This window comes from Erpetoichthys calabaricus, chromosome 9 (genome assembly GCF_900747795.2).
Source record: "Erpetoichthys calabaricus chromosome 9, fErpCal1.3, whole genome shotgun sequence".
Lineage (NCBI taxonomy): Eukaryota > Metazoa > Chordata > Cladistia > Polypteriformes > Polypteridae > Erpetoichthys > Erpetoichthys calabaricus.
In genome coordinates this window covers 8,540,768-8,555,656 of record NC_041402.2, presented here as the reverse complement: position 1 = coordinate 8,555,656, position 14,889 = coordinate 8,540,768, and the positions used below count along the sequence as shown (strand labels likewise).

The 14,889-nt window shown below is 38.9% G+C and overlaps 1 protein-coding gene across 5 annotated transcripts in view; it reads left to right on the top strand.

Annotated features, from left to right (window-relative positions):
• The window catches only part of golga2 (golgin A2), a 138,878-nt gene extending 124,587 nt beyond the window's left edge, over window positions 1-14,291 (top strand). For all 5 annotated transcript variants that reach the window (XM_051931966.1, XM_051931964.1, XM_051931965.1 and 2 more), the window contains 6 exons: window positions 3,001-3,154; window positions 4,921-4,988; window positions 8,759-8,861; window positions 8,949-9,055; window positions 11,745-11,913; window positions 13,328-14,291. In XM_051931966.1, the coding sequence (XP_051787926.1) occupies window positions 3,001-3,154; window positions 4,921-4,988; window positions 8,759-8,861; window positions 8,949-9,055; window positions 11,745-11,913; window positions 13,328-13,554 (828 nt within the window). In that variant the 3' untranslated portion in view covers window positions 13,555-14,291. The remainder of the gene's footprint in view (window positions 1-3,000; window positions 3,155-4,920; window positions 4,989-8,758; window positions 8,862-8,948; window positions 9,056-11,744; window positions 11,914-13,327) is intronic.
• Window positions 14,292-14,889: the final 598 nt, after the last annotated feature.

Sequence of the window (14,889 nt, the reverse complement as noted above, 5' to 3'; positions counted from 1 at the left end):
CTTTCACATCCCAACCCACCGCTGTTACTTCAGGTGGTCTCTGTCCTGGGGCCCCTCCCTATCATTACTTACCTCCTTCCCCTCGGTAATATCTTTCTTAAATATAACATTAGCTTCCACTGTTATGCTGATGACCCCCAGCTCTATCTCACTAGCAAACCTACGGTTTCCTTTCAACCCTCCTCACTTATTGATTGCATAGCAGAAATCAAATCCTGGTTTTCTTCAAATTTTCTTAAATAGTGACAAAACTGAGGTTCTCCTCATTGGTACAAAATCAACATTATCCAGAATTGATCATTTTAAATTTGTTATTGATAATTCCTCTGTCTCCCCTTCCCCACAGGTTAAGAGTCTGGGTGTCATCCTTGACAGTACTTTATCCTTTCAGCCCCACATCAGTAACATCTCCCAGTCTGCATATTTCCACTTGCATAACATTAATCGTATTCGCCCCTCCCTCACTCCCCACACCACTGCTATCCTTGTTCATAGCCTTGTCACTTCTCGTCTGGATTATTACAATTCCCTTTTCTTTGGTCTTTTTCGCAGATCTCTTTAATAAGCTTCAACTGGTCCAGAATTCAGTTGCCCGTCCTCATCATTACTAGAACCCCCTCTATTCACCATATCACTTCCGTCTTGCGGCAGCTTCATTGGCTTCCAGTTCAGTTCCAATTTCAATTCAAAATTCTCCTAACTTTTAAGGCTCTCCACAACCTCGCCCCTCCATATCTGTCTGACCTCCTCCATGTTGCCATTCCCTCCTGCACCCTTAGATCCTCTTCCTCCATCCACCTGACTGTCCACTTCGTCCGTCTTACCACTATGGGGAGCAGAGCATTCAGTTGCTCTGCTCCCCAGCTCTGGAACTCACTACCATCTGAGCTTAGAAATATTGAATCATTTTCACTTTACAAATCTAAACTTAAAACTCATTTGTTTAAGACTTGATTACAATTGCTCTGTCTGATTTTAATTTTTGTATTTTAGTCTTGTTTATAATCTGTGTTTTATCTATTGTTCAGTGTCCTTGAGTGTTTATAAAGGCACCTACAAATAAATAAAATGTATTATTATTATTATTATTATTAAGTGTTCTTAAAATAATTACAAATCTAAAATACACCATAATTGATCGCTTAAGTTTTCACCCCCTTCAAGTCAGTATTTAGTAGAAGACATCCATGACAGCCTTGAATTTCTGTGTGCACAGGTCTCTTTTTCTCTATCGGCTTTTCATATCTTAACACTTTTGTTTTTACTAAGGTTGTATCAGGTGTCATAGGAATCGTACATGCGCCTTCTTTTTCAAGGTCATCCACAAATTCTTGGTCAATTTCAGATCTGTTCCTTTACCAAGCCTCTCAATATTACTCCTAGGAATTGCACTAGAAGTTTGATTAAATTAAGATTTTGTCCTACTCCAGAGTGGGACATGACAGTATTACATTTGGGAATGAATGACATGTTTTTACGGAACTGCAGGCTACAAAATGGCACTCATGAAGGTGTTTTGCAGTTTCCTTGGAAATCATGATGATGCTTTGTAGTTTTCTGATACTACCACTAAGGCTTCACCACAAAAATAACAACTATGATAATATTATTCAGAGGGATGTGAGTACGTTCAAATATTAAGTTTAACCACTCATGAAGTACTCATGAATTAAGCATTGAGCTGTGCCCTTTGCAACAAATCATACTGAGTACCAGGATGGACAGACTGAGACTCGCACACTGAATGAGAGTAAAGCCCCAATAACAGCATGTTTATGTAACAATAAATAATACATAGCTGTACTTTCAGGAGAATCTCCTTCCCACTGTTTAATGCATAATGTATAACTAGAGTGAAAAATTTGGCCAGACCACTCTCTTAGCATCCGAAACTGGTCCTTGCTTAATAATATCTTGGCATTTAGACTAGTTAAGTGTGAGAGTACTTTTTTATTCATGATTGAGACCCTTGACATTCCAGCTCACAAAGTTCACTATTTGGTCATTGAAATATTTCTTATCAACTTTTGTTGACATTTTGTAGTCTTAGGTTAAGGTATATGATAGCTTTGACATAGATATCATATTATTGCCAAGTGATACAGCTATGGAGCGTATTGTTATATTGTCAGTAATGGTTATTGGGATATAAGGGATAAAATAGAAATAGCATTGCTCTCTCTCTCTCTATCCCCCAGCCCAACCCCCAAGCTGTACTTTCACATACAATCAATTGAAACATACCAGACAGAAGGTGATAGCCATTGAACAAATTCAGTGACTTCTAAAACCATTTGACTGATTGGCTGATTATTTAGGGATGTCATATTAAATGGGCGAATACTTGTATCATCAGTTATTTCATGCCTTATATTTGTAATTTAATTTAGACTACTTTGGAGAGGTCTGTTTTAACTTTAACAAGTAAGTCTTTCTGCTCATTAGTCTCAGAAAAGCCAAATGAGATCCAAAGTGATTCAGTATTTATATAACAATAAAGTGGGAAAACTTCCTTTACACTTTTTATAGGTGATGTATCCAGGATTTCAAACACTTAAATAATTAAATGTGAATATGTCTGTGAATAGGACAGTTATTCCTTGCATTTTTAATTTATTGAGCTCCTTGATTTGGGTTCCTTGCTACCAGTTCAGGTTATTTCTGCCCGTGACAATGTAATTGGGGGAAAAAACATGCTGATAAAATTGCATAAATAAAAAGTAAAAACTTGAACAAAAATGTGTGGGAGCTTTAAGGATTTCTGTGCACATGACAAGTTTGAGTAAAATGAACAAGTTTTTACATTTCTTTAGAGAAGTTTCGAAACTGCATAGTTGGCAGTTGCCAAGACCAAAGTCACATTGCAGTTCTGTGTAAAAGCAAAGTCTGAATTGAAAAACTTGTTGGAACAAAATCTTTTAACCAATGTAAACCTCCAGCACAGTTGTTGTCTTCCCCAGAATCTTGCTGTGGAGGTAACCACTTACTTGGTTTTGGCAGGTGGCCTTTCTGACATCCACTTTATCTCAGCTGCAGCGTGAGAGAGACGAAATCGTTCTTCAGCTAAAGGAGCAAAAACGGCAACACCAGGCAGCCGTTCAGCAAGCAGTACATTTAAGGAGTGAGCAGCAGTTGCATACCATGGCTGTTACAGGTAGCTCAAAAGCATTTATGTTTATATTTATTTACTAAATAATTATTTGTGTATTTTTGCTGAGGCATAGTTCTAGATAGCAGTATGACATATGATATAAACTGTATTTTTTGATACTTGCATTACCTTTGAAGAGTTTGTTCAGTATTGTAAAATGCTTGCAGAAAAATCAGTCTAGATTTAAATTATAAGCTGTTTTATCTTGGTAGAGTAATATGTTGCTCTACTTTCCCCTATTGTGTTATTAATAAGTGGCCTTTGTCAGAATGCCCAATCTCACAGACTTACCACTGTTTATAAGGTATTATAGTATATAACTTATCCCCACCTTCCCTTCTATATCTATAGGCAATTAGGTGTAGTAAAAAGACAAGCAGGAGTTAAGTTACACATAAAATAATGTATTATTGATAGTATTCATAAATAATAACAATATGCAAAGTACATTTGAATATCGGCAACCATACAACCTGATTAAATGGTGATGTGTAGTTTCAGGTGGCACACAGACTTGTAGTTATTTAAAATGTCTCTAGTTAAGGCATCATTGGTGCTCAGCTTTCTTCAGAACAAGCCGCAAGCCTGTCTCAATATGACTGCCGAGCTGTGGTCTCCATTGTGTTGTCCTTTTAGTTCATCAGTTTGGTCTTCATGATCAGAGGTTAGTAAGCGAGAGAGAATGTGGTTGAGCAAGCAGATTTTTAGATTCTCTGTCCAACCCCTAGAGCCAATAGGATGTCATGGTACTTAAAAGCTTCTGATCCAAGCCAATTCCAAACAGCCATACTTCAGACCAATGGGGGAATACAACATCTTAAAACCTGCCACCCCCAAGACCATATGTTAAGGTAACCTAGCTTCTTGTGGGGGTTGAAAGACTTTAGCAGAGAAACACTCGCCAAACTGGTTTAAGGCACATCCTCCCCCAACTCTGTCGTAAGATTCAGAGAGACCCATTCCTAAAAGAGGGTAAACATGAATACTTCTCACTAATGTAACACTAAATTACATTGCTTTGCCTAAATTACAAATAAAGACATACAAAATATTTATCAAGTTATATCCAAAATCTTACATCACAACATAAGCTAGATAGATAGATACTTTATTAATCCCAGGGGGAAATTCACATACTCCAGCAGCAAAAAATATTAAATTAAAGAGTAATAAAAAAGGCAGGTAAAAAACAGACAATAACTTGAATAATGTTCAACATTTACCCCCTCTGGTGGAATTGAAGAGTCGCATAGTTTGGGGGAGGAATGATCTTCTCAGTCTGTCAGTGGAGCAGGACGGTGACAGCAGTCTGTCGCTGAAACTGCTCCTCTGTCTGGAGATGACACTGTTTAATGGATGTAGTGGATTCTCCATAATTGATAGGAGCCTCTTGAGTGCCCGTTGCTCTGCTACGGATGTCAAACTGTCCAGCTCCATGCCAACAATAGAGCCTGCCTTCCTCACCAGTTTGTCCAGGTGTGAGGCATCCTTCTTCTTAATGCTGCCTCCCCAGCACACCACTGCGTAGAAGAGGGCACTCGCCACAACCATCTGATAGAACATCTGCAGCATCTTACTGCAGATGTTGAAGGATGCCAGTCTTCTAAGCTAAGTGGTGTGTGTATGTGTCCACACAGCTTTCCTGCAGTTCATGCTTAATACCTCTGTAAAACACGTCTAATGGTTTTAATTGCATTATGGGAATACATACTTTCTGCACTTCATGTATTTAATAATAAAATAAAAATAATAATATTTGTGTTCTTTAGATGCAAGTGGTTCTACGATTCCTATAGAAATACATGAAGCCCTCAGAACATCAATGGAAAAGCTACAGGTACATCTGTTCTGAAGTAGTACTGACTTAAGATTTATGTTATGAAGTGACAATTGTGTGAAATGATTAAGTTTTAGGTTTTTGCTTTGTTTCCTGTATTTTTTGTGCAGTGTTGAAACCAATTTTATCAATGAGCCTAATTCTATTTTAATATTCATTCATCAGACTTGCTGCCTTGCTAAGTCACGTTCAGTAAGGTGTAATTGCACAGCTTGTGTGCAAGCGTAAAAGTGAAAGAGGACCAGGGGCCAGTTTCTACAGATGGTGGTTGTTTCACTTGAGTCTAGTATTAGGATTAACTGTACCAAATGAAAACTAAAGAGCATTAGTTGATCATTGTTTTTTTATTTTATGTTGGTTGTCTAATGTGGGGGGAAATGTCACAGGTGTTTCCATATGTGTGCAGTTCACACACTGGTAGGTTACGTGACACAATCACTATCTCACATTGACACGCCTGCAAAATATTAGTGTAGGGTTTGTTAGTCAGTAAAACTGAAAAATTGGTGAAATGAGTGAATTATATGTTTATATGTATTTTTATGTGTATGTAGGTGTGTGTATGTTCTGATATACTGTAATAAACCCAGTCTTTGCAGTTTAGATCTTGGGACATTTGAACCATGTAAAATGTACTGAAGCCTAGGCCAATGTTCCCTAGCCACTGTTTGTGTGGCACTCCATTGGGTGTCCCCCCTCTGTGAATTTAGCGCGATCATCTAAGTGGAGTGAGTGGGATGGGGTGGTCCCAGCTAGTGAATTAAATGCAATTATCAAAGCTGTTAGTTGGGAGTTTGAGGGGTCCCATGTGATCAACAAAGCATCTATGTTTTTCCTTCTTGGTGAATCGAGCACAATCAACCTGCAATACTGGTGCTATGAATTGAGCAGTATTCATCAGAGTGGTTAGGGGTAGGTGGGCTTTTGTTTAAGGTCAGCTGTGGCCTTCTTGCAATGCCATCACTGCCCACAAGTAAGGAAATGCTGGCCTAGGCTATATGCTTGCATAATATGCTGATTACCTTTAAATACCAGGAGCCTATAACACCTTACGTTGAAATCGCATTAAAACATGGTGTACAGACAAAACTAGATATGTGCGTACACACAAAAAATTCAGATGCATAAAATTGTGTGTAAAGAAAGTTAAACTTAAATCTCAATCAATATGAATTTTAACGCACTTGCATGAGCCCCACCCCGACTCCCAGAATTTTGCCTATTTGAATATGCAAATCAATATAAATAATCCCTTCAGTTCAGTGTTTTGATAAAAGACCATAGCAAAACCACATGTAAAAAAGAATTTCAACGAATGTGAAATTGAGGTCCTGCTCAGTGAAGTGGAGGCAAGGAAAAACCTACTATTTGGTGGCTTAAGCAGTGGTATAAGCAACAAAAGGAAATTGATGGAGTTGCACAGCTTGGCGGAGGCACTCAAAAGTTCAAGTTTAGAAAGTCACACAGTGCCTGAAATAAAAAAAAAAAGGAAGTGGTCACATATTAAAGTCAACGTGAAAAGGCAAGTCGCGTCCAACTGTCTGAGTGTCGGCAACACTCAAGGAGGTTGTACAGTAATCCCTCCTCCATCGCGGGGGTTGCATTCCAGAGCCACCCGCGAAATAAGAAAATCCGCGAAATAGAAACCATATGTTTATATGGTTATTTTTATATTGTCATGCTTGGGTCACAGATTTGCGCAGAAACACAGGAGGTTGTAGAGAGACAGGAACGTTATTCAAACACTGCAAACAAACATTTGTCTCTTTTTCAAAAGTTTAAACTGTGCTCCATGACAAGTAAGAGATCACAGTTCCGTCTCACAATTAAAAGAATGCAAACATATCTTCCTCTTCAAAGGAGTGCCTGTCAGGAGCAGATCATGTCACAGAGATAGAGAAAAGCAAACAAATCAATAGGGCTGTTTAATGGCTTTTAAGTATGCGAAGCACCGCAGCACAAAGCTGTTGAAGGCGGCAGCTCACACCCCCTGTGTCATGAGCAGACAGAGAGAGAGAGACAGAGTTTGTTTTTCAAGCAAAAATCAATACATGCCCTTCGAGCTTTTAAGTATGCGAAGCACCAGTGCAGCATGTCGCTTCAGGAAGCAGCTGCACAAAAGATAGCAACGTGCGAACAGCCCCCCTGCTCAATCCCCCTACGTCAGGATCAGAGAAAGTCAGCGCAAGAGAAAAGTAAGCTGGGTAGCTTCTCAGCCATCTGCCAATAGCGTCCCTTGTATGAAATCAACTGGGCAAACCAACTGAGGAAGCATGTACAAGAAATTAAGACCCATTGTCCGCAGAAATCCGTGAAATATATTTAAATATGCTTACATATAAAATCCGCGATAGAGTGAAGCCGCGAAAGGCGAAGCGCGATATAGCGAGGGATTACTGTAATGCTGTTCTATTTGGTCGGTCAGGGTCAGGTTCCTTATACCACATCTTTTCAGGTACGGGCAAGCCATGATTGTGTGTCACATGCGACATGCTTGCACAATGCAACACATTTTCTGTGGACTATGGAGCAGCACCTCCACCAGTCTTATTTAGGCAGTGCCAATGGCCTTTAAGCTGCCCTATAATGTGTTCTACCACCGCCCGAGCCTGAAAGTGGAGGTCATTATAACGTTGCTCTTGTTCAGTCAGTGGGTTGGCAAGTAGGGTGAGAAGCTACTTCTCCAGCGGGTAACTGCTGTCACCTAAGTAATTGTGTTATATGATTACATCATACAGATTACTTACAGTTTTGACCAAAAGGGTAATATTAAATACCTTATTTTGCCGAGAAACTAGCCATCACACGCAACACCATTTTCAAGTTAGTTTCCAATGCTACCATTTCTGAGAATGAACGAATCATGAGTTGAGCCAGGCTATCTCACCACAACATTAATGAGACGCATTTTCGCATCATAGATAATTTGCAAATGAATAGAGTGGAAATGCATTCTATTTACATCAATAGAATTCTTTGAATGCACCTTTCTGATTACATTTGGAAAACCGGACGTTGCTGCGAATTTCGCTTTGATGTGGGCCTGTTCAACTACTTTGTAAGGAAGTCTTGTATATCTGAATGACGAGCAGATTGATGAGAAATATCCGATCAGTCAGCCAGTTCATGTTGAAAACCTCATCTGGCTAAAAACCAGAGAGTGGGCAGAACGAGTACAATTCCTCAGAGTCTGCCTTTGTAAAACCAGCCGAGTTCATCACACAGTTCCGAGAAGGTAGCTCTTGGAAGTGTAAATAAGACTTAGAAGCCAGCAATCATCATGGAACAAGAAATCAGATAACTAAGTATGCGGTCCCTTTTAATTCTTCCATTTGCAGTGTATTCTAACAACGCTAAAGCATCCATGGTAGTTGGAATAGTTTGGCCATTCTGTGCACCACTATATTGATAGATTGATTACAATCAATTCCCTTAAATTTGTAAATTTTATGTAGTTAATTTCGATGTATTTGATAAAGCCTGCATCATGGATGCAAATCTAAAAAAAGAAAGGGAAACCCATACAGATACCGTAGCACTGCTTTGACGCTGGGTGCCACCCACATAAAAAAACTGAACAGAAAAGTGTGTACACGTGGTCTGAGGCTGCAGTGAAAAGTTTGTGCAGCGTTACGCCAAGTTTAGTTTTTATACATGTCAATGGAGTGTGGAAACGGGTGTACGGAGCATTTTTGTGTGTATGCACCATTTGTACACGAGACCCCTGGAGACACTTAACTCTTTTTTTTTTTTTTTTTTTTGGTACCCAGGGACGATTCATAGAGATGATGCAGGCTAATGTGGAACTTAAGGAAAGAGTGGAGGAGTTGGAGCATCGCTGTATCCAGCTGTCGGGAGAAACTGATACCATAGGTAAATGACATAAAGATGTTGTTTTGTGGCTGGAGATGGTGTAAGCCTGTGTTCCTCACCTTGCTGATAACACTGTTTTATATGTAGGAGAGTACATTGCCCTGTATCAGAACCAGAGAGCCATTATGAAACAGAGACATTTTGAGAAAGAGGAGTACATCAGCAGACTAGCCAAAGAGAAGGAGGAGATGAAGGTAACACTACAAAATTTAAACACATTTTTACCTTCCCTTCAGATCCTGTATGATGGTTGGTTGCGTTTGGAAGTATGTGTGTGTGTAGACCAATATCATACAGTATATGTATTCAAATGGGGAAATACTAATCTTATTGAAGAAATACATACTCTTATTCCAGATTTGTACCATACCTTTAAGTACTATGTCCATTAGATATGCAAAATTATCACGTTTGTTCAATAAAATCTATTTTTTAAGTCAGTGTTGACAAAATTAATATATTTTTGTGTTTGTCTCTGTTTGTTTAGATAGATGTGTGTGTGTGTGTGTGTACAGTGCCCTCCACTATTTGTGGCATCCCTTGTAAAAAATGAGCAAGAAGGGTTAGAAAAAACATCCCTGTTTGCTGAAGAACCATCATCTTGCACTGAACAAATGAGAAACCTCTGACTTTTAATTGAAACAAGTTAATTCAAAGAAAAACAAAGCCCTCATCAAGAAATCAATATTTTTAACAAAAGCACATATGCCAAAATTGTGGGCACCCCTGCATTTAATACTTTGTACAACCTCCCTTTGCCAATATAACAGCACCGAGTCTTCTCTTGTAAGCTTTTATAAGGTTGGAGAATACAGAGCATGGCATGTGAGGCCATTCTTCTTTATATAATCTCTCCAGATCATCAATAGTGGAGTGCACTGTATGTGTGTATGTCTGTGTATTTATATTTATGATCGTTCCTCCACCAAACTATGCGACTCTTCAATTCCACCGGGGGGAGGTAAACGTTAACATTATACAAAGTTATTGTCTGTTTTTTTCCTGCATTGTTATCACTCTTTAATTTAATATTGTTTTTTGTATCAGTATGTTGCTGCTGGAGTATGTGAATTTTCCCTTGGGATTAATAAAGTATCTATCTCTCTATCTCTCTCTCATAAAATATATGTAATATAAGCGACCACATACACATGCAGTACCAGGACATCCGGGCTTCTTAGAGATTTCTTTTAAGCATCTTGCATTCTGCTCTTGGGTTGAATTTTCTGGGGTTGTCTGGCCTGAAGAAGTCGACTGTTGTTTGAAATATTCTCCTCTTGTAGATGATCTTCCAGACAGTGAAATGATTGATTTCCAATTGTTTGGAGATCCTTTTAATTCTCTTTACCACACTCCTAGGCATGAAGGCCTCTTTCGATCTCAGCATGCATAACACAGCACTTCAGTAACAAAGAACAAACCAAACTAAATGTCTGAGGTGTAAATAAGAGCACAGGTTCAGACAAGATCCTCTCTCATGGTGATCTAACCCTTTGCACCTGATTGTAATTTTAGGCATTTTTGAAGTAGTGATAAATGTAGGGGTACACTTACATTTTCTAAATATGAAACTTGCATTTGTGTTTTTTTAAATTATGCAGTGCACTGCAAAGAGTAAATGAGTAATAATGTTTGCTACTTTTTATATATAGACACTGTTTAAATGAAGTTCAAATCTTGAAATGTCCATGTAGGTTAAAAAAGAAAACCCCTATGGTGTGTGCTTATTTTTTTACATGTCTGTATTAGACGAAAGGAGACGCGTAGAAGACTTGACAGTTAGACCTGTGCTTGAGATGTTGTTTTCTTAGATTTGATGCTCAGTTAAGACTTGTAGTCTCCGCAGTGTGTCATGGGTCTGCTGCAAGAAGGTTGTGATTGGTACACCCCTCTGTGGGACATGCTGAGAAGTTCCCCCAAAACCTCCCCACCCCATTCAAAGTCCCCATTGAATCTGCAAGACTGGAACATGAAACAGGTTTGCTGTGATTACAAGGAGCAGGTTCTACAACTCTGCTAAATACACAGATCAACTATGTGACCGAGCTTCCGGTGCTATAGTGAGCGCCTCTTACTTTCACTGCACATTATAAAATGAGACCACCTCCATGGATTCCTCTTAGTCGATAGACATAGTCTGTGGTCCTTCTGTATTGCAAACAGCAACCCTTGTGCAGGAATCTCACGTCATTGTATACAGTCTTCACAACCTGGAGCTTGTGCCGATACCTGAGGAGGCATGTAGAGCAAGAGTTCCCAAAGTGGTCGATTTGAACTTTCTAGGGGTCGATAGTTTCAATGAAAAAAGTTGGGGGTCAACGACAGCAAAAATAGACCCCCTTACTACTGCTATTTGTTTATTACTTCAAGATATCTATGATTCCAATAGGTACCTAATTAAGAAGTAAAATCATTTAAAAAAAACACATTACATACCAAATTTGCGAACGAAAAGGTAAAATGTGTCATTAAAAGAGTCACATGTAAGAATGCATGAAAATACGTGTAGCACAAACATGTCTGTTCATTGTCTTATCGAACATATCAAAGCAAGTGCGGATATGACAAACCATTGCATGTAATTAGGGGGTCGACGGTTTTAAAAGTTTTTGGTAAAGGGGTCTGCGGCTGAAAAAAGTTTGGGAACTCTTGATGTAGAGTGTTGTGTACCAAAAGGCATGCTGATAAAATTCACATATTTTTAGATACTTCACTGTAGATATCTTCTTCATTCATGACGAGTTATGGAAATATGCTGTTAAGATTATCTTAATTAATTAAATTAACCCCTCATTTCAAAGTTTGTTGCAATAAATACTGTAGCCTGAGCCTGGACTCTGATGCTTCTCCTGATTCTGATTATGTGAGCTTGTCTGTTTGCAGGTAAAGCTGTCAGAACTGCAGAATCTAGTGATGCAGGTGGTGACAGAAAGAAATGAGTGGTACAGCAAATTCATCCAATCACAGCAGAACCCTGACCTCATTGCTGGCAGTGTAGAGTCGAGCATTTCCGCAGAAAGAAGAATCGAACTGAATGCAACTGACGGTGGAGGTACGGTGAACGCTCTTTTAGCCTTTGTATTGTGTGCTTTAAACCTGCTAGTGCTACACTAGAATTCATCATCAAAAGGGTCGAAATTTTTTTTGGTTGCAGTAACTTGTGATGTTTGGCTTCCACATATGATGCCTATAAAAAATGTTATTGTATTTTAGTGGTGTTTGGCAATATTTGCCAAAGTGTTTTGTGCAGCAAATGTGCCATGCGTGTTCCCCAGTGACCTTGTTCACCAAATAGTTTCCTGGATTTTTGCTGTCTTAAACTTGTTTTCTCCCCTTGCAGTTTTACAAGTACTGCCAATCGATATGTAACACTGATCACTGTGTGGCTCGAAATACAACACCGCATGGCTAATTGTGTATGCAAAATACATGGCAACAATCTCCAAATAAGCCTTAAAAGAGCCCTCCTGTGCCCCTTCTCTCATCAAAAAACACAGGACACGTTGTGAAATAATAAAAGCAAAAGATTTATTACAGTTTACAAGGTGCTGCTTTATTCTGCATGGAATAAAAAAGTGCAAAGCATCTGCACAGATACGTAGGAAACAAAAAAAAAGTTGGGACTTGAAACCGTGGATGAGCCAGTCCTGTTGTAAGTCATTTGTTGTGTTTTTTTGTTTTTTATGTGGTGTTTGTTCATTCTGTGTCTTTATTTTTTGAGGCATGGTGGTGCAATTGTTAGCATTGCTGCCTCACTGCTCAAATGGCTTTTTTTGGCTACAATAATTGATTTGGTGTGTTTGCCTTCAGAGACACTTGAAACACCATTGCACTGCTGTAATCCACTCAAAACTCATTCAGTTCCTTTTTCCCCACATTTCTGTGATTTTTGCCACACGCGAGGTGAAGCGAATTTAGCAGAGTTCGCTCATCACTAATTGTTATCTAACATCGAATCACAATGGATTCAATTGGGCTTTTTTGAGAGGGAAAAAAAAAAAAAACCTTGTGAAAGTGACAACAGATCTCTGAAACGTGGGCTTAAATTGGTTAGAAATATAAAACACAAAAATATTGGTTGCTTAAGTATTCAATATGACACCCCTAAATCCTCACTGTCGCAGTCCATTGGTTTTAGAAATCACAGAATTAGTTCAATGGAGGTCACCTGTCTAAGGTCTCAATCATTGTATCTGAAGGACCACCCTGTGGTGAGTTAGTATGGATTGCCTAACCTTCACATTTGAGAAAAAACAACATTCAAAGCAACTCGGTGAGAAGGTGATCAAAAAGCACCAATAGAAGCATTTGTCTGTCACCCTTACTACTTATAATTCACTTTGGATAAACATACCAGCCTAAGTATGTCACTAATGTAAATGTAAGGAAGTCCTCTTTCATGTTCGGGGCAAACTTCTTAAAATAGTGGCATGATGCATATTCAAATCCTTTTCTTCCCTGAACAGAAATGGCAGACATAAGTTTAATGGATGAGAATGAAGGGCCGCCTCAGTCAGACGAAGAGAGAAAGCCCCATCACCAAGAGGATGCCACGACGCAGCAGATCATGCAGCTGCTACAGGAGATCCAGAATCCTCAGGCCGGGCCGAGCTCTTTCCTTGGGGAGAACCCCTGTGTTCCCTTCTTCTACAGACTTGATGAAAAAGATGAAATCAAAATAATGGTGATCTGAGTTGCTTGGTGCTGTGACGTCCGTTTCAGTGTTGGAACCCAAATAATTGTAACCTGAAGCCAGTGAAATAACAAAATGAGGCTTACAGTGAAAGAGAAAAATAATAAGTCTTGTATTAAAAAACTATAGTAGAATATACAGGCTCTTTCTGTCAGCACGGTGTCCAGACTGCACCATAGCTGGAATAACTGAGGTCCTAACATGTTTGCCATTGTGATTAGACTTGGCTCAAATGAATGACCGCATGTTATTTTGTTGCACTTTAAAAAGAAAGCTTTAGTCAGCTTCTGGGTTTCATTCGGCGCTGTCCGCTCAAACTCTTTTGATGCACAGATAGCCAGTGTTGACGACACCGGCTGCTGCTGCTGCCTACCTGTTACGTAAGGCCGCATGACTGGTTAAAATTGCTAACTTGGGCAATGGTGGGATCTCTGATGGTTGCTATTTATTTTTAAATATAATTGTGTTTTATTTCAGTAATTGGTTATGGGAGCCATAATAATGATGGTAGTGATATTCCAATATGTTAAAAATAATTATATTTGAGCAGTGGCCACCAATGCATCATTTGGGAGGTTCATGTGAAGGCTGCCATCCTGCAGATTTTGAGCTCCTTAATAAAAAAAGTCAATTATTTTGCTATTGACCAACAAAAACGCACTTTGTACCGATGAAGAGATCTGTCTGATTACCCATTTGTTCTGTTGGTTGGGACGTTAAAGAAAGGAAAGTGAGAAGATAAATAGGGGGATTGTCTTGAGATAGGAAATTACTCTTTTCTGAGAGATATTGAGTAAGGAATTACAGCGTTCTGATTCTAATTTTGTGTGGCTGAGATGAAAGCAGATTAAGTAGTAACTAAGATATGATGAAGTGGTTGAGCCTCTTTTTACAGCCCCCCCCCCCCCCAATATTTTGTTAAGCGACATATCACGTTATTGCAAAGCATTGAACTTTTGTAATGAAGGTGAAAATAGAGAAAGCCAGAAGACCACATTTGTCTTTTGATGTTTTGTACTCTCTCTGTAACAGAGGGGTTTATGGTCATGATAACCAACATTACTGGCAAGAAAAGTATTGAAAATTTGGGTTGGGGTCTACTTGGCAGTATGTACAGCTATCACCAGAACATCAATATTTCAGACAATTTTAGTAAGAGAACTAATGTATATGAACAACTGCCTAAAGTCTATATTAATTATTTATTTTAATATTCACAAGTTTTATTTACTTAAACATTCTGAAAATAAATGTGAAAGGTGGAATACTGTGCAAAGAAATTGAATTTTAGGCCTAACAAACACTAAGCTCCTATCTTCATGATCAGTGAATGTG